Raw genomic sequence first — 22,819 nt, 5'->3', positions numbered from 1 at the left:
TGGGTGGGGGGGGGGGGGGGGAAAGAAAGCAGTTTTAAAAAGTAAAGCATTTTTCTTCAACAGAACTATCTTTATGAAGTTTATGTATCTTCTATTTTTAGAATCATACTTCAAAGATCTATTTGTATTTTATTGCTATTTCAACTTGTTTGGCTACGTGAACCAGCTTCCTAGGGTGGCCTTCTTGGAGGGGGAAGTGGAAGTTAGCCGGTGATATGTAAAGCTTCTTTATCTCTCTGTAATAATTTTTCACAATTTCTTCAAGGACCAAATGTGTCTTCTTCCTCTCTTAAAAGAATTTAACTGAATTTATACTGAATAAAAACCCGAATATTTTGAAGGTTCATATAGTGAATCCAAACCTACATTTTACTATAAGAATGAACAGTGATTTAATAGCGGCTTACAATAACTTTTCCCTTGGCTGAGCCATTTTCCATGTAGGTGGAAGAAAAAGCAAAAATAGCACAGAGACAGATTGGAGGAATTTCCCAGATTTGCCCTTTTGTGAACATGGAGGCTGGAGATGAGGGCTGAAACCTCCTCGTAGCAGATATCAAACCGGCAGCTTGTCAAGCCAGCAGCACAGAGTTGTTGAGGCCAGATTGCTGTGATGTTTATCACGTGGAAGTCCAGTTTTAAACACAATCAGTTTCTCAAACCCTACAGAGTGACTGTGGTACCCAAGATACAGAATTTGGTAGTACCTTTGGTAGGTGTCTGTGCTGAGCTCCTGTCGTCCAGCTGTAACTGGACGAGCTGCTCTGATCTTAAGAACCCGTTGCCGGATGGCAAAGTCAATTGGTCAAAAGCATCTGAATTTAATAATGGATCGCTGGGGCCATGCTTCACTAGCCCACTCCTCATGTGGTAAATGTCTTTTTCCAAATCTGAGTTGATAATAGTGTTTATGGAGGTGAAAGCATAGGTGAAACTTAGCATGATAAATTCACTTAGGCAAAATGGTATTTTAATTGAAGCCACTTCCTCATGACTACAGTTATGTTTCTGTTTTGATTTCAGCAGTGCACAAGGTAAGTGGAAGAAAAATGTGGTAGTCAACAGATGTAACTATATGGTACAGGAAGGGCCTGCAGAGGGTCACCAGATTCAGTTTAATTGGTGGTGTAATTTGGAAGACAAATATCTCCCCAAATACCTTGCACAATAAAATACTAAGAATTTAGGACTGGAATGTGGTGGTTGGATATGAGTGCAGTCCACTGTGGTATTAGCTAGCTTATGCTGGGGAGGATCTGCAGAGGGTTTCCTTGTTCATCCCTTCCCCTTCCCTTAGCCCTACTAATTCACAACACCCACCAATAAACTTGGGGCTGGCAGGTGAGACCAAAGCTGCAGATGTTATGTGTTGCAGTACAGAACACAAACAATTGCTGAGCATTAGGTAATGGTCCTGGGGTACAGTTATTTCTTGTGATACCATGGTTGCATTATGTAAATACTTGTCTTGGGTATCTTGCCCCCATGTTGTCTGAACCAGTGGTAGGAAAATAAACTTCAGCTGTGTGGCTGCTGTAGAGAATTGATTTTAAGTGGTCAGCATGCATGAGCCTCAAGATTGCCGTCCAAGGCTTCAGTTTGTATAATCCTGGATAAAAGCGAAACTCTTACCATTACAAAAATAATAATTTGATTATGCCACTGCAAATTATTGAAGCTAGCAGCACGAGCTGTAGCTGTGAACTTGTGCTCCAGCAGGAAGGGCAAATTAGGAACTCCATCTAAAATCTGCTGCACCTTTCCTATACATCTGCCCTTGGGCAGGAGTTGGTGCAGTGAGTCATCTCTGTGTCGTTCTCCTGCTTCCAGCCTCATTGTCGGCGCTCGCTTATGGCTGAGGAAGGAAAAGGCCATGTTAAAAGCCAAACCTGCCTCTTCTGCTGCAGCGCTATCATTACGTTCACCACTAAGGATAACTGTGGGTGTGTTGCTTTAGCTTGTGGCCGTGTTGGGGATGTCAGCGGTATGAGAAGTGTGGAGTGTGTGCTCCCGTCACCTTGCAGTGCAGATGGGGAGATGAGGCTTAATGTCGCAAGGTTATGAAGGAGCCGCAGCTTCAGCTGCTTGAGCGGGCTGTATTCTGCAGAAGATGGTTAATAGCTCACTGGGAGAGATTGTCTTCACTATGGAGGCTGGGAGGTCATTAAATTGAGGCCGTGGTTTGATTTTTTTTCTTTTTTTTTTTTTTTTTTAATAGCGGCTGTTGTTATACCCTTCGGCTCTACAGAAGTTTAAGGGGAATGGAAATGGACTCTGGGAAAGCAGAGAAAGCACGCAGGGTTGCAATAAAGAAAAGCTGATGGATGTATTTTTCAACATACTTCTGAGGAAAGAATGCCAGTCTTTCACTCTGCCTCCTTTTTTAGCAATACATATTGGGCTTGATTTCTTTCCAGTTTTCAGGAGGGTATTTGTTTCTGCTATCAAATACTACCAGAGTTTTACTTACAGATGTTGATGCTTCTATTATGGTCAAGAGCATGCTAGGGGCCAGCTGGGTGAGACCAGTACCTTTCCCGAGCAATGGTGGTGTTCCTGGATCCCGTTTATCCGAATGTAAAATAAGGATCTGTTAGGCAGAATAAATACGAGATCTTTTTGGACAAAATGATTTAATTTGTTCCAAAAAAATGTGCAAAGCGCAGTCAGGCTTCTGTCCTGGATAGCTTTAAAATGCCAAATTCTATCAACACATTTATGCATTTTTACAAATAGGCTTTAGTAGGATGTGGGCATAGTGGTTTGGATTTATTTTACAGCATGTCTGACACATGCAAATACATGATTCAGTGTTGCACAAGTCATAAGTGACAGAGCGTTGCGTTGTAGCCTTGTTAGCTGAATTTTCTCATTTCTGAACTGGGTTAAGTGGTATTTTTGTTCCATAACATGCTTGCCATAACTTTGTGCATTTCATATGTATCCATAAATAAATAGAAATGACTCAGATTGTTTTTATATAAAATATGGTAGACAGGAACATGACTACTGTAAAAACAGGCTGTGGCGTATTTGTCATAGTGGGGGAGGGAGGGGGATCATCCTTAAAACAAGTATTAATCCTGATTTAGGAGAGAAATTGTATTAGAAGTCAGATTTTTCCAGTGTAAAGTTTATTGCTTCTCGTTTTCAGAGGTTAATAGTGTGCAGAGACCCAGAGCAGTAATGCCAAGCACTGCACTGAACAACAGAAGGCTGATCTGCTAGATGTTAATTTCGTGTACTTGTTTTGTATCTGGTAGAAAAGAGATGGCTGCCTTGCCTCTTCAAATGCAGGCACTGAGGTGAGATCTTAAGGAATCCTCTCTCTTACCAGATGAGCAGAGGAGGAGGAGGTAGATGTCTCCTGAATGCTTTCTGAAGTAGTTGCCTAGGGAAAAAAATAAAGCTGTGCTGCAAATGTAGATTTTTATAGTCTGGTTTGAGGACATTTGCTTTGGGTTTGTGTGATTTTTGAGAAGTTAACATTAGTACTCCGACACAAAATTAACTGTGTTAATGCTTTTTTCATGTTCACTTTTTTTCACCATTTAAGCCCCTAAAGAACGTTTGTCAGTTCAGGGCGTAGCTTGAAACTGATTTAAAATATAAAACCAGGAACTTCTCTATTAAGAAACAATTAAATATTCTGATCAAGAAAATCAGTCCTGTATTAGCTTTAAAACACCAGCCCTTTTTGCTCGCAATCTTGAGACAATGTATGGAAATGAATAAAAGGAGGAAGAGGGAGGAAATACACTGCCTTTCTTTGAGGATTGTGCATGGTTTTTAATAACATATATCTTGAGGGAGGAAGGCTCTAATTTTACTATATGAGTTAGTGAAGTGGTTTCTTAATTGAAATACACACCTTGGTCTTCCTGATCAGTGATTTCTGCATCAGTTTGTAGAATCACATTTAATAATGCTCTTCTGGCCAGGCACCTTTGTCTTTCTAGGTGCCTATAAGGAGGAACATACCAGAGAACTGGAGGTGCTGTAAAATTACATATGTTGATAGGGTCTTTAGGATACTTGGGGGGAAAAAAATCAAAACAACTGTATTCTCAAATCACTAGATGTCTTTCAGATATCTGGGCTCTATAACTAAATACAGTAATGGGCAAAGGACATAGCATGGTTGCTCTCACTGGAGCCCAAGCTGATGCTTTTCTGTTGTTCCTGGCAGCTTTGCCCTCTGACTGGTTATGGTTTTGGCACAGGTAAAATATAAAATAGCATTAATTTGCATGCATGCAGTGCTAGTCACTTGTAAGTGAGGGTTTCAATAACTGTTGTGAAGGTATTTGCTGACTGATTATATCTCCTTATCTAATGGAGTTTATTTTGTGCATATGTTTGTGCTACATGGTAGGTCAGAAACAGCATCAGTGTGTGTTGTTTCCAAAGGTCTAGAGCTACTGCTTCCAAAGTGAAAACATAAAACGCTCTTCACTGTCAGTATTTTCCTAACAAACCCATGTGAAGCTTGCTTGCTTTCCAATTCTTCAGAAATTGTGGTGCTCGGAAAGGGCTTTAGCCTGGCTATTTATCTGCAGAGGTACATCTAATCTGCTGATTTACAGATGGGATTTTTGGTTTGCTTGCCATTTTTGGCCCAGACTGCTGTGGTAGAGAGCTGGTGGGGAAGAAGGAGAGGTAGATGCTTGCCTTGGGAATGTGGTGGTCAGCTTCTGCTCCGAGATGAAGCTGCTGCTGTAGTGAATACAACCTACTGATCAGCTACATGCTGAAGAAAATGGGCAATTAGCAAGCAGTTTAGTTGATCTCTTTAAAAAATTGGAAATCTGTTGAAATCTGGAAAACTGTGTCTTGACCAAATGTACTGGCCATTTAAAAAAAAAAAAGTTAAATAAGTTTTCACGCACTAAATCTTAACTATTGGAGTGGTGGTGAATCCTGAACAGTGAGAAATACCTTATTCTAGGCAAAGGGAAAAAGGTGGGAAGTAACCTCTCACCGGGAGGCTTTGTGTGGAAAGGGAGAGGATATCCATTTTGTGATGTGGAGGGGTGCAAAGGCCAAGCTGTTATTCACAGGATTTTGTGTTTGGTTTTTTTTTTGTCTATGGAAATATGGAATATTTGAATATTTTGCTTATTTAGGGAAGCATATGAGTAGACAAGCTTACTGTAGTTTATTGGCTTATAATGGACGGAACAGTCATTCACTTAAGAGGTTGCTTGATGTTTTGCGGTTAAAGGACATACGCTAGGTATGGTATTTTCTTCCTGTAACTCACCCCTCGGTTGATGTCTGGTTGAACATGGGAGAAAGCTGAAATGCCGTTGTGGTTAAGTCAAGCATTCAGAATGCAGGTACAGGATTTGGATGTCAGTACAATATTGCTTTAGTTTTTGTTCTTTGTATGTGCAGTTGGACGCCCCAAGCTGTTCCCCCCCACCCCCCTTCTGATTATCTTCCCTGTACATTGAATAGGGGAACTGAGGATCAGTTTTAATAATAATAATAGAAAACAAAATTAGCTAATCAATAGCGTCTGCTTTCTTGTGCCATACAGAATCTTAGACCTTTACTTACTGTCTGCTATTCACATTCTCTTTTGAATACAGCAGCTCATTTCCGAAATTAATTTTTCTTTAGGTCTTGTCACTTAATTTTCAGTAACACACCATATACTTTCCCAATACACCGGTGAGATGAAGGAAAAATCTTGAAAATACAGATGCTAGAGAGAGAGAGAGAGGGAGAGCGAGCAGTTTCATTTCTCCTAATGGCTTGTGCTCAAGGTGAAAGACGTCAAGCCAGAGTTTGCAGGAAGCTGACCTCAGTGCAGTGCCCACACCATTTGCTCACAGCTGTTCTCTCGCTCATGTTGGCAAACCAGGCAAGTTGTAGTTAGTGACTTCATGTTGTAGTTTTTCTGAGTGAATTGCCCAGAGGACTTAGAAAATCTGTGTAGCCTAAATGTTTAGTCTTCAAACCAAGGGACTCTCTCTAGACTCTTTCAAAACCTTTGCTTTTAGCCAGTAAGTGCGGACGTCTTGCAGGCGACAGCCTTGGTCGTCTTGCAGGTCTGACCTGCTTGCAAAGCAGGGTGTGCAGAGCATACTAATCACTTAGGAGGTCTGAGGCATTAGCTGTATCCTTGTCTTGTTGGTGTTTAGCAGCCTGTGTGATGAGGTTTATCAGGTAGATGAAGTCAAGCACCTGCAGAAGTTACCCTTCTCCCTAAAAAGCTTATTGGTCGCTTTTTCTTTTCTGTGAAGTTGCAAAAGTATGTCTTGTTAAGAGAGTGTCTTCTGTAACTTCTTTTTTAGTATGTTCCAAGTTAAAGCTTGTTAGTCTTGAAGTGGGAAAACAGATCTGATTTAATAGTTTTGTCTCAGCCAGATCTGACTGAAGCTCTGCAGTGTTTCCAGAGAGCATTGTCTCATGGAAGTGGGGTCTGAGAACGCAAGTGGCATTTGCCTCTCTCGCGTATCTTGCACTCACTTTTAGATGTAGACATGTCTCTACGTAGTAGTATGGCCTGTAATTTCTCTTAGGTGTAAGTTAGATTAAAAGCTTCCAGTATGGTACACTGGTTGAAATGCTCTTCAAAGTCAGTGCAAAGCCCAATAAACAGATGTGTGTTGTCCAACCGCTTGAGCTGTGGCTTCCTTTTTATTTTTGTGGGACTGCTCTTCGATAGCAGCTGTGCCTACAGTCGGTTTCTTGCTTTACATTTCTTTTAATGTCTGTCTTTTTTTTTTTTTTTTTTTTTTTTTTTTTTTTTTTTTTTTTTGTTGATTACAAATTATTTTCTGTCTGTTCAAGTTCTTTCCTGCTAACCTGAACAAAGGGGGTGAAGCTTCTTGTAGCATTAGGCCAGCATGAGATCTGGCATCTCTTCTTTTCCTTCCCTTTTCTGCCCTGCACACCCCCAAGTTAGGCCACTTTTTTTTTATTGTTTGCTGTTACTTTTGAAATCTGTTTGGGGGTTCTTGGTTTTTTTGTGGGTTTTTTTTTTTTTTTTTCTCTTCCACTGTAGCCCACACTGTTCATCATGCTTAAAGCCTATGCTATCATAGGGGCTGGGTGATGATGCGACACTTGCTTTCTGCTTAACTTGCTCCTTTATCTGAGCTGTTCTTGCACATCAGCTGTAGAGATAAAGTGGGCATCCTTTGCAGCACTGACATTCTTGTTTTAATTGAAGGTTGTTCTGGGCTGTAAAGAATAAATAATTGTTTGTCCCTATCTCCCCACCCCTTCATCCCCCCACTCCAAAACTGTCATTGGGTTAGTTTAAGGTGGCACCACTCTGTTGGTTTAAGCAATTTTTGATAAGGAGGATAGTTTCTTACCAATTAGGATTAAGAAAATGGAGTAGAGAATGTGTATTAATGTGTAACTTGTTAATGCTGCTTCTGTCTATTTGGCAAACTCGGGCAGATCAGCAGAGTTCATCCTCTCTCCATGGATCTTGTGTTCTGAACCTTTTGGTTAGGGTCAAGATAAACATGTAAGAACAGAGTAGGCTTAGGTTTCCTTAAAGGACAAAATCAGTTCCCATCTCCTCCCCCCAAAACTGAGTAAGTAAAGTGTCTTCAGAGATGACAACTGAGCAAGAAAAAAAGACATTTATTAGAAACATAGGGAAAGGCTGTTCTTCAAACCCTCCTGTCCCCTGGACTCTGCAGAGCAGGGCAGGCAGCCAGGCTTGGACCTCGCTTGCTGCATCAGTCAGTCTGCTTCTGGTTGATGGTCAGGCCCGGGGACTAGTTGGCAGGACTTGTATTGGCCAGCAACGCAAGACTGCAGCTTGAAGGGGATGGCTTGCTTGGTATTGTGGGAGTAATGCGGGCAGGCTCGTAACTCCCCTCCAGCCCTCTTCAAGCAACAAAAAAAAGCATATCTACAAGTCTTTTGGCATTTGAGCATCTCTGGGAAGAAAACTGTTTTGATGTTGGGCTACATTCTACTACTTCCTCTGCCTGGGTTTTTAAAAACAAATGCTAGCAAACCAGCTTAACAGAAAAATCACATGTGCTTTAAGATTGAGTACTTTTACTTGATTCCATTTGATTCATGTTCCCAATGCTGTAGATGTTTGGGCATGGATGGTTTGGGTTGTAAACTTGATAAAGTGAGGGACTTGTGCAAGTCACAGTGGACATGCCCAGATCTGTCTGTCTATAGCTGTACGTGTTGTGTGTGTGCTTCAGTAGCGAGTCAATGTGAATCGCATAGTGGATAGCCTACAGAGGGATTTTCCAGTATGAGAATTTAGTGATGTGTTTTTATTTTTCAGTGAAGAGGTGACAAGCTGGCTCTGAGCTTCAGGCTTCTTCCCTGAAGTCTATATACTGCCTCGTGTTCACACTTAGTGAATAAAGGAGTGCTACTAATAAACTGATTTTGTTTTATATGTTTTGTCATGTATATAGTCTGCTGTAGCCTTAGCTTTTTGGCAGATACTTTATCTGTTGGCATGTTTTGGAGTGTTCCTTTTGTGTGGGCTTTCTCCTCAAGTGCACAGAAGTTATTTCTGCATTAAGATTTTGCTTGAATATACTGTTTTTTATGGGGATTAATTGCAGTTGAACTTTTTCTTTTTTTTTTTCCCCAGGGGATTGTGGGTAACCTAGCGAGTGGCAAGTCTGCACTTGTACACCGGTATCTGACTGGCACGTATGTCCAAGAAGAATCACCTGAAGGTATGTAGATATGCAAATTTCACTAATTAATTTTTTTTTCACAAACTACATCTTTATTCATTTTTAATCATGCAGAAATGTGTCAGTAAAGAATCCGATTTGCTATTTCAATGTTCATGGAGATTTTTCCTTTAACATTCTCTAGATTGAGATAAGTATATATGATGAGTATAACTGTAGCTTTTTCATAACTACTTAGCATCCTTAAATACTTTGGCATCCAGTATGTGTCCATATGGGAAAATTCTAGTCTTGTATTGAGAAGAGTTGACTGCTCTCAGTAGTGCTGCTGCTTTCAACTTGGCTGTTGGAAATCACAATTACTCTATCTAGTACTGTATTTCTGCAGAATCAGGCCCTTTGGTTTGTGATGTTGGGAGAATAAAAATAACTTCAGAAGCCTAAACTAAAGATGTAACTTGTTCCTTGTTTAATATAGTAAATCTTTGGTTTTGAAGGATTAAAAAAAAAAATGTTCTTATGCCATACAAAATTAATTTATATGTGAAAACATTGTAGTGTTTAACATTAATCCAAGTTTATAGCTTGAAATCAAAAATATCATAGTACCTTGTAGAGGTGTATCTTACACTAAATACTTTTTTGGTTTTTTTTATCTATTCTCCTTATGAACTTTTAAATCCAACTCTGAGACACTGAATTTCTGGTTCCTTCTTTTCCTTACTGGCTGTTCCATTCTTTGCAGATATGGATGCAGGTAACTATACATTGTCTTCATGGCAGCTCTTGTTTTGAAGAGACGGACGGCAGTTTCTGTACTATAGCGTTTTCCCCTTGTTTTGTGTATCATTTTGATTTGTTTCCTTTTGATTTCAAGTGTTTAGTACATCTCACTGTTTTTGTCTCTTGCTGTAGTTGTCTTTTCAGCAATAGTTTGTAGCTTCATGCATCTATGGTAACATTTGTTTCAAATTAACTCTTACCAAAGGAAGCTATTAAGCATAGTACTTGACATTTTAACAGTCTTGAATTGTAGTTAAAATGGGAGGAGAGGGAAAGGGAGGGATGGACAAGGGCTTTTCTTGTGTTATTGCAGTAACAGTGAGAAGTCTTCCAGTTCATAAGCTTGCCTTAAATGTTTTTGCTGCTTTGTAGCTAGGACTGGTAGGGTGATAACTGAGCCTTGCAACAAAACTACGTGTAGATCCCATTTATGCCTGCTGCTTCTGGATGCTGATAGCAAGTAATGGTTATGTAGCATGTAGATCCACTGAGTACAAGAAGTCTTCAGCAAAAATTAGTATCTCTACAGATCTCCTTTCTCATTTCATGAGCAGAAAATATTTTGAGGGTTTTTTTCTTGCAAGATTCAAATGTATTGATTATTCACAGGGTTAACAGTCCTTTCCTCCTAAACTATGAATATTTTAGATGGTGTTCCTTGAGTGTGTTGCCATCTGTCCTCTTTGTCTTCAAGGATTTTTATTTACAGTGCTTGAGTGACGTTCTGACTGTTTTTCCTGAAAGGATTAGATTACAAAAGCAGTGTCAAATCATTTCTTTGCACATAAGTGTAGCTGACAAGCCTCACTAATGATACCATTCCATTTCATTAGCAGTAGAAAAACTGGAATAATTAAGAGCTCTAATTCACCTTGTAAGGGATAGGGTCACGATCTCTAATCAAGTTAGTATTAAAGGAAATTCAACCCATATAAATTATCCTTAGTAAACATCTGTAGTAATGATTTGTTAGTGTTTTATTTCTTTCTCATCCAAACGTAAGTCCATACGCTGCTGTTCTATACAAAACACAGCAGCGGTGCAGATGGTTCTGTTGGACTTTTGATTTTTACGTTCTTCATGGGAACATAGCTTTTGATAAATCAAGGCTAGGTTTACACCTATGTTGGTTTACACATGTGTTTACACCTTTATGGTGGACACCAGTGCAGATCTTCCTCTTTTCTTTTTCTGAGGCTTTTTAAATGTGTTGGATTGTTAAATTGAATGAAGAAGAGTATGTATATCAGGCGTTGTCAGCTGCTTGACTATTTAAGAAAAAACAAAGTTTACTGACTTTGAATGACATACTAACAGCAAAATTTATCAGGCATCATATAATTAGTATCTAATTGGTAACATGATGGATGCATACTTCATGTGAAAATGGTGATTACTACCAGGGACTGCTATTTCTGCTCTCCTTTGCCTTCTAAATTGCTACAATTACCATGAAACCTGCCCTGAATTAGACAAGTGCCAGATATCCTGTAGGCCTTTAAGGTAGCTTCAGCCTTCCAGTAAGTGCATCTTAAGTATGGAAAGATGGTTTCATGTTTCCTTCAGCTCTTTTCTTTAAGACAAGACATTTCGCTTCCTGCCTGATACCACCTCCCCTCCAAGAGGGGAATAATGTGATTAATCTTAAAGCGTAGTTTTCATTGTCTGGCCCAACTTTTATTTCTGTTCAGAATTAATTTTAGTCTCTAGTGTGATTGTAACATGAAAACCTTTGTTTTCTCATAAAGTCTTACTTGTGGAGAAAAGAGGCTTTTAGGGTCTTTCTTTGCATATTTTATATGTACCTAGCTATATTCCTGTGTGACACACTTTTAAATCAGATGTATTTTGATGCAAGAAAAGGAATAATGTATTGCCCTGTAACAAGTGGGGATTTCAGTAGTCTGGGACTTTCGATTTTTTCCTGTCATGATACAACAAGGAAGTGATGGGAAATAGGGTATTTTTAGTGATTTGTGATCTTCTTAGAACCTTCCAAGTGATCGGAATAAAAGCTGCTACTAAACAGAGTGCTGGGGTTTTTTTTACATAGCTGAAACAACAAGTAGCATGTGTGCAACCTGGTATCTTTTTTTTCACCTGTCTAAAACTTAATTGTGCCTGTAGAAACAAAATGAAACATGGTGTATGTGGAATTTGAGACTAAGTACTTTGCAGACCAAGGTGAATTGAGTTTTGCAGACTAGTGAGTGTCAGGAGTATTCTGCTACTGTTTGGGTTTTTGTTTCCAAAAAGCCAGGGAGGCACGAAACATGACTTAAAGGCATGTCTCTGGTATGTCTGTGAATACCTTAATTCATGTCATGATTATTTCAGTTTTTTCTTCCAGTGAGCCTAATAACAACAACAACAGAAAAAAAGCAGATAAATTATGGTCCAGGGTGTCTCAGCTGGGATGAGAAAAAAGGAGGTGTTTTTTTTTTTTCTCCCACCCCACTGCCACAGTGAAGTGAGATGCTAGAATAGACAAGTGATGTGAACACGGACTGATAAATCTGTCCAGTATATCTCTTGTTTAAGAAAACCAAGAAGGGGAGCTGAGGTCATGTTAACAACCCCCCCCTTAAATTTGAAGATGCAGAATAGTTGAAGTGAGAGTTAAGAAGAAAGCAGCTTCCCTGCTGAGGAAACAGAATTACAGTAGTGGCACCTGCAGCTATACAGTACAACTGGAGGGAGAAAGCCAGTGCAAGAGCTGTAGCAACTGCTTTGGCTGTATCTTTGGTAACTTTTGAAAAAGTTTTAAGGGTGCCGGTGTCCAGTGTAACCTATGCTTAGGAAACTGGCTTTAAAGTAACTTAAAGTGTTATCTTCTTTCCTGAAATTGGTAATTACCTCTTTTGCTGCTAGTTTTTTTGAGAACTGATGATTATGTAGTGGCAATCTGCTCTACTTTGCCATTCAAATGAGGGACAAAGGTTTTACATAGGTTAACTAAACATTGGGATATATTTAAGATCCCCCCCCCAGTGGAATAAAATGGTTTTTTGCTCTCAAAAGCATAAAGGCAGTCCAGCTTCCTGGCTTGGGGGAGCAAATAACTGTTGCAGTCAGTGGAGATTTCACATATCTGTGTGTGGAGGAACTTATGAATATAATAGAAATGAAAATGTAGGATGTGAATCTTTGCAATACTGTCTATTTCCCACCCTCTAGGCTGATAATCCTTAGACTTTCCTTGTAGTACACAGTACAAAAGGCAGGCATTGGAAGCTCTTACAGAGGGTTGTTTTAGCCACTAATAGGTATCTTTTTTTACCTCCGTATTTTTTTTTTTCCTATGGGTTTTTTTTATTCCTTATATGATAAAAGGTTATTCATTTGCCTTCGATTTCTTCTTTCCCATTTCCTTTTTGTAATTGTAGCCTGTTTTAGTTCTTTTTCTCATTGGTAGAATGAGTTGAAAGTGATTGCATTGTGTGTTTTATTCTAGTTGGTGTATTGTGACTGTCACCAACGCTGTAGTGTGAGTGGGGTGCAGCCGTTTGTCTAGCACTTAGGTTTTGTGGTGCTGCCTCCACTGCATCCCAGGTGAGCTACAAGCCCAGCAGACTACTACCACACGGGGACCCTTAGTCTGTCCCTGAAGGATAAGATGCATCAGATTTCAAGTGCCACTTAATTTCAGTTAGAGGTTTCTTATGTGTTAAGGGCTACAATAAATAAAAATCCCCCAGTAAGCACTATAGAGTAAAGCTTTAACGTGCTTTCCAGAAAGCTGTGATTATTTGCTTGCTTTCCAAGCTTGACCTAGAAATACTTTTATGTTGTATCAGCCTCCACTGATTAACTTTTTCCATACCTACAATGACCAGTGTATCACTTGAGTAACAGGCATAGTCCTAAAACCTAATGTTTATTGCTTAAATACTAACAAAGTGTCACCTTCAGCCTTCCCTTTAAAAATGAAGGTATATAATGAGATTACTATGAAAGTTGCTAGCCTGTTACCAAAACATGTAGAAAAATCGTACTGGTGGATGCATGTCCATGTTTTTCAGTTTCTATCTAGTAACTGTTTCCATATCATGCTACTTCAGCAGAGTGTAATTATGCGAGGAGAGAGACTACTTGAAAATTTCAGCTGCTTTTGTTTAGCGTCCCCTCCCAAGATTTTTGTCTGGCCATAGACTCTTACAACATACATACACAAGAAGTTCAAGCATAATCTATTAAACTAGGTAACCTTCCAGTTGGCTTAATTCATGGAAAAGGTCTAATGCTTCAGTTGCTGGGCTCTGAGATGAAACCAAGAATGGAGCTTGTTCTCCTGGAGGAAAAAAAAAAAAAAAGGAAAGACAAATATGATTTTTCTTTGCTTGCATTATGTTAAATTAAGTGTTCAGACAAGCAAGACAGGAAAGGAATACCATGTTTTGACACTCTTGATACCTGGATGTGCTGGGAGATTTATCAGTGAGATGGGGATCACAGTTTGGTGTTTCAGGTTGACTGGAACATGGGAGCTGCAGCAGAATTGGACAATCTTTTCCTTCTGTAAGATAATGATTCTTGTTCCCTTCTTCCCATGATTCGTGTGCAAGCTAAAAATGTAATTCTTCCTTCTGTGAACAATTAGTTTCCTAAGGTTGCACATCTCTTCACAGAAGACATTAGCCATTTTTACCTAGGTAATTTTTTTCAAATATGTAGGAATCCAGAGGCTGTATTTACTAAACAACCAAATTTTATTTTTCATGAGTAAAAGGAGAGGCTCTATCCCAGACTAATCTGTGTTCTGTTCTTGGTGAGCAAGCCAGCTGAAATGTAAATGAATAGCAGAGAAATTTGTCCTCTGAATATGAACTTAGATGCTTTGCTTTAAAGATAGACTTTGATGCTTTTTCACTCATGGTTTCCTGGAATTCCATAAAATCATCATCATTCATGTAAAAATCTACACATAACTTATATGGGGTGATTTTAGAAGAATTCCAAGTGCATATGGGTTAAAGCAACATGAACCTTAGAGTCCAGTTCCTTTCAAGGAGCTGGATATTCCATCCCTTACAGCACTTGGGCCACACAATGTAGGGAAGCTGTAATTTTCCATGTCGAATTCAAATCCTCAGTGCAGTGGTTCACAAGCCTTACACAGCACTTTGTGGGGCAGCAGAAGCTGTCAGAGTACTTTTTTTTTGTCTGTAAAAACACAGACAAACGCTGTGTTGTGTGCAGGAGACAATGATGACTTTAGACGCGTTTCAAAATTATCTCCTTTCAGTTCTTTGTCTTCTATTTTGTTATAATACTATCAGCTGATTATTTTTATTTGGCATTTCATGCTGATATCCAGATATAAGATAACACTTGTCTTTTTTGATAATTTTCAAGTATTGCTGCAGTTGGCTCTCTTGGGCTTTTGGAGCCTTTCAGGCTTAGCATAAAAGAACATGTTTATGTATTCTGCAATCTCCCCTCTCCAGCCCTTCCCTCTCCTCATCCCCCTGAGACTGCCTGTGTGGGTTAGCGAATTCTTTGAAAACCTCTCTGTTCTAGCCGTCAAGTTGGCTACTGTTTAAAGTGTTGCACAAATAAGGAACTATGTTAATTAAAGGAAGAAGTTAAGTATTTGCTGTTTTCCTGGGGAGAAGGTGCAGAAGAAGCAGTTTCCTAGAAGGGACTTCCCTTTTAGGTTGCGTGCCTTGAGGGTTGGCTGATCTTTAAGATGTCTTTAACGCGTTGCACCTTGGAGTGCTCAAAGGTTTTGGTGACTAATGTCTGTGGGATTTGTGCCCTTCTTGTAACAGGCTCCTCTGAAGGTTGTGTCCCAGGTAAAAACTGTAATTTGGATTTATAGCTGCTATTACAACTTCAGGCTCTTAATAGTAATAAAAGTGACTCCTAGGTCTCTAGTGCTCTTTGCTTTCCGCTGCTGAGTCAGAAGCCAGTTTGGAGTTTCTATTGCTGGCAGAAGGGCCTGCCTTCCACTTTCTTTTTCAAATATTACTTCTGGTTGTATTTCTAAATCATAGCCCAGTGTTTAGCTCTCGATCTTGAAGCAGAATTTAAACATGTTCTTTAAACATGTTTCTTTTTCAGTTTGTATTTGATTTCTTATTGGTGGTTTTTTCCTTCCATTTCATCTTATGTTGTTTTGAAGGGTTGTATCAGAAAGTAGGGCATAGTAGTTAGCTGATTTTATTCACAATATGTTTAATTGTCAACGGATTTTTTTTAATTTGCTGCTATAGCAGGCTGTCACTAGGTTTTCTACATGTTTTAGGAATGACAAGGGCCTTCCACCTTGCAGGATGGCCGGATTAGATCTTGGCTAAGTGATTGACTGCACTCCACCTTCACCACCCTGCTAGGAAGGCAGGTTATTCTGCAGGAGGTGTGGAGCTGCCTCTGCTCCATCAACATTATGTGTTGGGGGAAAAAGGGATGGAAGGAGAGTGGATCAGCTTAGCTCCTGACTCTCATGGTCTGGCTTTCCTTCTGAATGAGGCTTTCAAACAGGCAACCTGTTTCCCTCAATGCTGCTGGTTTTAAAACTTTCCGTGTATATTTGTAGGGCTGCCACTTGGCATTAGGTAACATCCGTCTGAAAAAACTTGTAATTTACTTTAATATTGCCATTCTCTTTTCTCCCTCCCACTCCCCCTTGGTTTTGAGTGATACTAATATGAAAGCTGTTCAGTGAAATACAGAATACAGATGGAAAATGGATTTTCCTACCCCTTAAGATATAGTATGCTATTATGTAATGACCCTTCTGTTTTCATATTTGAATTGGGATATTTTGGGAGATAATTAAAAAAAAAAAAAGATTATGACAGTTGCTTTGTCTAGCTTTCCTTAGCAGATCTCAGTATGATTTTTTGTGTGTTCAGACAGATTATAGTATAATCACAACTAGCTAAGTGCAATTTTAACTTCAGGGTTACTATTTGTAATGTAATACTATAATGAAAGAGCAGATACTAGAAGCCAGCTATAAACTAAGTATAAGAAGCGAAGGGATATTTAAAAAAAAAAAAAAGAGAGAGAGAAAAAAAAGCACCTGAAATCTATGCTTCTGTGCTTATAGGAGGTAAGTTTTTGGCTTATTTTCGTTATGCAGTTTAGGGTATGTTAGCAGGAACATTAAGACCTTTGAAATTATGTTGGAAGCTTGTAAATTTGAACTTACAGAAATTTTGAGCAGATATTGGCAGGAGATGATTTATATGTTAGATTGAAAGGTAGAAGCTGTGTGAATATTTGACTGCATTAGTGTCTGGAAGATGAAATATGCGATAAACCAGTTTTTAAGGAACTGCAGTAAAGAAGAGCTATGGTATTTTAAGTCATGGGGCTAACTTTGTAAGGAACTTTGTTTGGAAAGTGCTGTTCTGGGGTATAAACTTCAAACTTGAAAAGACTGGTGATGAAAACAGGTAGGAGTGTACTAAAGTAGTATCACATCCTGCCCAAAGAAGTTTGGTTTTTGTTTGTCTCCAGCTGGCTTGATAAAAATAAGCTTTTAAAATTAGACTTGTAGGTTATATACAATTACTGGGTGTGACGTGTGTAAGCAACTGTCTGCACCTGCGGTCCATAAAATAAACAAAAAGGTAAAAAACCAAGTAATAATAAAAAAAGCTATCTTATATGCCTGATTTCCTATCTTATTGGTAGAAATTGAACCATTAATTTAATTGTAGGCCCTAGTCACCCTACACTATGGGGTCAGACAGGTTCTTTGAGGGGTCCTTGGCAGGATGATGAGGACACTGTATGTGGCTGTTTGCCTTATAAAATGGCATTAGTTATGCTAACCAGGGGTCAGGAGCAGGGCATGTTGGTCACACCCCTATAAATGTACAGATACCCTTTTTTCTTTTCCATTTTAATACTTGATAAGGCATAGCTTTTGAAATACTTGACCATGTTCATCTGAAGAGTTTTACTGGCTGATTAAGCTCGAATGTCTGACATTCATAGTTGTGCCCTGATGAAATTTAATAAAGCTGTGCTAAGTGACGAGATTATGATGCTGGAGAGAATGCTAAATACAAGGAACAAAAAGCAGCAGTGCAGGAATCTTAAAATATTTTCAGATTACAATCACAGGATTCAGTGTCCAGAGAAAGTCCTGCAGGCCATGCAATGGTAAGTGTGGCTGAAAGAGGCTCCTGGCACTCAGGAGGTTGGGGTGAATACAAGGGATCTGGGTGTCTGTCAGAGGAGGAGGTTCCTCGGAGGTTCCTACTGGTTGTTTTTCCTCCCCTTTAAACTGTCAGAACTATTTTTTCATGTGAACGAACTATGAAAAAGGGCGTACTCACAACATGCAATGTATTCAGCTTTTATTTGCTCAGTGCCAAAATTTTTTTATATTTATGTGCAGTAGATGTCAGATGAAAATGTGTTACTTCATCATGTTGGATTGATGGGTGTCTAATATCTTGTTTGTGGGGTAATTTCGGAGATGTGAGCACTTGCGTGCAGGGCACTGGTGCTTTATCACTTTACAGACAATGTTTCAGAGTTTTGCAAATTCAGGCTAGAACCTTTAAGAGGATTACAGTCGCAAACCTATTTATTGTATTTAAAAGTTATATGTAGGTTGGTGATGTGCATTTCTTAGGAGGAAAGACAACTATAGATTCTTTCCAGGCAAGTGTGAAGTGTCCAGTGTAATTCTGGTGTACTTGCTAAAAATCAGCATGCTGCTTTAAATATGAATACTTTTGTCTGTAATGCTAAATGTTAAGGTCTGTATGGTACTATGGTACTATTTCTGCTGTGTTATCTGCTTCGGTGTTACTTAACCATATATTTTAAGCCATCTTTGAGGGAGAGGTGCTACCTGTGGCTTCTGCAGAAAAGGGAAATCAAGTACTAGTCCCTAAATCAGACAAATTGAGTAGATTCTCTAGTTTGTCAAACAGCTAATCAGATACTGATTTTGTCATAAACTGGTTATGCTGAGGTACAGGGAATGCTCTAGCCAGGAGAGCGAAATCATGCAATATTTTAAATGCTCTAAGGGCAAACTGGTTTAAAATGCACATTGGCAATGTGTACTTTCCAGAATCCCATTCTGCTTATCGGCTTTGCTGTTGGACTATAGATCCCAAGGTTTATACCTAGAATTTTGGTGACTCTTGAGTAGAGCTTTGTATGTCTACTTCCACTTGATACTTTTGCCTGTTTACCTGGGTTCATAATAAAGTAAGAATTGAAAAAATGGTAAGGTCTTTCCCTTGCCCTAAAATGGTATCAGCAGATTATTTCTTAGTAAGAACCCTTACCTCTTGTCTCTTCCTAGTCTGTTCTCTTAAATAAACACAATTCATATGCTTATTTTTCTTACTGTGTATTTTCTAGGCAGACTTTTTTTTTTTTTTGCAAGTGCTTATAAGCTCTTTTCATTTGGTCCTTATCTTCTGTGTAAGGCACTGCCCAGAGCGATATAGGGAGTTCTGGCTGAGGCTTTGTAAGCTTCTGGCGACATGAGGGCTAGGACAAGCTATCTGCTTGTATGTACTCCACAGGAATTCACAGCTGCTCGTCTGCAGTGCCAGTGGTTTGCCATCCTACCCCATCTTTCGGCAGCTGGCTGGTCCTGCTTAGGTGGAGGACTCTCCATTTGACGCTATGATGCTGTTTTTGTTTTTTTCCACTCAGTTTTTCTAACTTGTTATGGTCATGGTGAAGTACAATCCAATTTTCTAATATAATTGCAGTCCCTCCTGCTTCATTATCTAGAAATTAAATAGCCTGTTACTTCCATCTTCTAGGTTATTAATAAAATACTTGCATGAGACTCGTACTCCTGCAGAAACATGCATTGGTATTATACTTTTTTTAAGATGAGTCATTTGATGAGTACCAACCATGGCTTACCTCTACGTCTGCACTCACATTACAGTAATTTTATTAAGACTGGGCTTCTCTACTTGGCTTACAAGCAGTATGCCACTGACTGTCAGAAGCTTTATAGTGAAAATATAACATGCACTGCTCCTTTCCAAGTCCTGTCTCCATGTAGTGGAGGAAACTTAATTGCTCAGAGGCTGGCTTTTTTTTTACTGATTTATCTTGATGCTTAATCGATCATTTTCTTCACCTTCTGTCTGAAATATAACATTGGATGGGAATCTCGGCCTGTTTACTGAACTTCTGGCTTCTCCTTTTCCTTTTGCCAAGGTCTTCTAACAGAGAGAGAATCTGCCATGGAAGTATTCCCTCCCTGCACCCAAATGTCTAATAACTGCATTTGTGTGTAATGTGTCGTTGGCTCAAATAAATGCTCTTTCCAGACTGGTCTGTGAAGCACCGCAAATTTTTTTCATTGTTTTCTTTAGATGCTGGCATCTGTTTAAAGTTAATGGAAGCAACTGCTGTGTATTTCATTCTAGTTGGATGATGTTGAGCCAAGAGAGGGTTGCAGCAGGATGTCACTCTGTTCCTTATTTGCTTAATTTGCAGTCCCAGTCAGGCAGTTCAGGACTGCACTACTCTATGTGTTAAATTTTCTGCCACTTGGAAATGAGACCGTAGACCTTTGCAAAAATGTCATTCAACATAACTGCCTCTATTTGTCCTCAAAAAGAAGCCCCTGCCTCTCCATTTTCTATCTAACCTTATTAAATGGCATTAATTATGGTCTCATTCTGTGAAACTTGAGTAGCTAATACTTTTTTTTTTTAAATGTAAGCTATGTTTTCCTGAACACTTAAAACCATAAAATTCAGCTGAACTCCATACAAATCACCACAAGGTTGTGTGGACCCATCAGATCTGGCCTTCTGGAGAAGCACTGCAAATATGTCAATGAATGTATATCAAATTTAAGTTGTTAAATGTCATTGGGTTTAATTCCAGAATTAAACCTTCTTTTCATGGAATTACAAGATCATATATTAGTGCTTCCTTGCCTTTTTTTATGTAATGATAAGATTATCTATATGATGTAGTAATATTGCATCATACATGGTGCCTCTGGGTGTACCTTGCTTTAATTGGGTATGGATTGATACTTCAAGGAGAACTCAGTAATGTTCTAGCCCATTATTTGATCCATGTATTTCCTAAAAAATAGCGTAAACCTACCTGTTGAGAGAAGCAGATGGGTTTGGAAAAGCGCAGTCTAGATTGCTTTGTTGGTTTTGGGATTTTTTACCTGGGTACTCTGTTGGGAAGCTGGTACAGTTATGTGCTTGCGGCTATAGTCTCGTGCCGGAGCGATGGTTCCCCAATCTTTGCACTTCTGTGGTTATATGCTCAACCCAGCTCAACCACATTTGGTTTCGAAGTATTGTCTAGCACAATATTTGCATTAAGGAAATACCCAAAAGCTAACCTTACATGTGGCTGAATGATAATTTGTGATAGTTTCTCTGCTGCTAATACCAATATGAATTGACATCAAGCACTGAGCACAACTTGATTCGGTGAAAATTTAGTATTAATGCTTCTTCTGTAATAATATGCTTTCTTAGGAAATGCTGAAAAAAATATTTTTGAAGTACTTTATTTAAATATTTAAATAAAAAATCTTGGGTAACGAACGGCAACACTGGCATTGGTTTACCGGGCTGTTGCAGTCATCATTTTTTAGTGCTTCTGCTTAGCTGCAGAACATCTTGCAAGCATTTCTTTTTTTTCTGAGCTTAACCAACAATTTTTATACATTTGGTCCTGAAATGATGTATGCATGAACGGAAGGAATAAATGACTTTTTAACGTGTTACCCTGAAGAGAAGCCAGATTCTTGGCACTGTCTTTCCTATCTTAAGGGGGGAGAAAAAAAAAAAGAGAGGGAGAGAGAATCTGTGTTCATGAGACAACTGACCACTCTTGTCAAAACACACATGTCACTGGGAATATAAAATACAGGCTTTTATGGCTGCTTCAGTCTTACCTTCTGTCTCTCCTTTCCTGCCTGCCCTGCCCCCATAGTTGTGGTAGACATTCAGCTGCTGCATGGGTTTGTCATGTGGCCAGCCCCCCGAATTTATCTTTCTCATATGGCCAAATAACTTCATCCCCGTGGCAATTTGCTTGAATAAAGAGTCTGGTGAATGCAGTTGAGCCTGGGGATACAGTATGAAAATCAGCGGTTGCTTCGGTGAGCAATTATGCAGTGAAACAGCTATCAGCTAGAGTAAGAGGTGGCCAGGCTTTCATAGCCGGATGAAAACCTTCATCTGTGGAATTCCCTATGTAATATAAAGCTTTTGCAATATAGAGCACCTTTGACTACAAATGTGTGTGGTATTTAAAATTAGTATCAATTTTTACTGAAGGGCAGTTTCTTACTCTTGCTGATTCAAAGCACTAACCTTTGTAGAATGACGTGCATAGAAATGAGATTAGGAAGCTTTTGTCGATTCCCTCAGCCTGGTATTCTGACTTGTGCTGGGTCTTTAGCTGTGGTTGTAAATAATAGCTGATGCACAGAATTTATTTAGCTTTATGTTGATCAAAGCTGTATTTTTATCTGGAGCATTTTACAGTAGGAATCTGGCCTAATGCACGTAAGAGACTGGGTAGTGTTACGGGTTGCATCAGAAGCACCGCTCTGTATCTTCTGGTGGGTATTGTGTGTGGTTCGTATGCAGGAGTAATATTTGCCGCCTTAAGTGAAATTTTGTACATGTCTGAAAATAAGTCTGTGTGAATTGATAATGATCTTGCTCTGGAAAACTGGGAATAATGCAGTGATTTATAAATACAGAGTTTTAGAGAAAATAAATAAACCACATACTAAAATCCTCCCAAATGAAAGCTTCCACACAGTTTCAGTGATTTGTTTTTATAAAATTGCTGTGACATTTCATGAAAACAGTTTCCAGCTCCATCTGTCTGGCTGTAAAGAGTTATTTAAGTGTTCACTGGCATGTCTTTTATATGGCTTTAGAGATGGTATCAGGACTGCAAGTAAATGTAGTTCAGCTGTTGACTGCACGCCTTGCACTCAGCCATCTTTGTGCTTTGACGAGCCTGTTAAGACATAGCAGGAGCGATCACTCTGTCCTTCAGAGCTGTGGTCCAGCCTGTCAGTCTTTCTCTTTCAGTGACCTCTGTTGGCAGGTACATATGGGAGTTGAGAAATTCCCTCATTAAAAGCTGCATGTGTCATAATACTGATGGGAGTGGAACAAAGCTAGCCACCTCCCTTGGGACTAGTGCTGTGTTTTTTGAGCTCATTCTTTAAATTAAGAAGGTCATTTCTTTGTTTTCAGTGTCATCGGCTTAGGCGGTATCTTGTGGCTCCATTATATATACAGATATTTAGAAAAATACAGTGATGTTTTGTAGGCATGGGAGACTTCTTGACTTCTTTGACAGGTTGCGGTAGTTCAATATTCAAACTGGCTGATCTCTCTGATTCCTCATTCCCAATGGCCCTCTGGTGCTTTACAAACTTCAAA

General features: G+C 39.2%; 1 protein-coding gene across 2 annotated transcripts in view; it reads left to right on the top strand.

Moving 5' to 3' along the window:
• AGAP1 (ArfGAP with GTPase domain, ankyrin repeat and PH domain 1) overlaps nucleotides 1-22,819 on the top strand; it is a 394,096-nt gene that overhangs the window by 124,415 nt on the left and 246,862 nt on the right. For both annotated transcript variants that reach the window (XM_010577896.1, XM_010577895.1), the window contains exon 3: nucleotides 8,597-8,684. In XM_010577896.1, the coding sequence (XP_010576198.1) occupies nucleotides 8,597-8,684 (88 nt within the window). The remainder of the gene's footprint in view (nucleotides 1-8,596; nucleotides 8,685-22,819) is intronic.

Source organism: Haliaeetus leucocephalus, unplaced genomic scaffold (genome assembly GCF_000737465.1).
Source record: "Haliaeetus leucocephalus isolate CR32 unplaced genomic scaffold, Haliaeetus_leucocephalus-4.0 Scaffold587, whole genome shotgun sequence".
In the NCBI taxonomy this organism is placed as follows: Eukaryota; Metazoa; Chordata; class Aves; order Accipitriformes; family Accipitridae; genus Haliaeetus; species Haliaeetus leucocephalus.
Note: the sequence above shows the minus strand (reverse complement) of the source record. Positions and strands in the feature narration are given on the sequence as shown.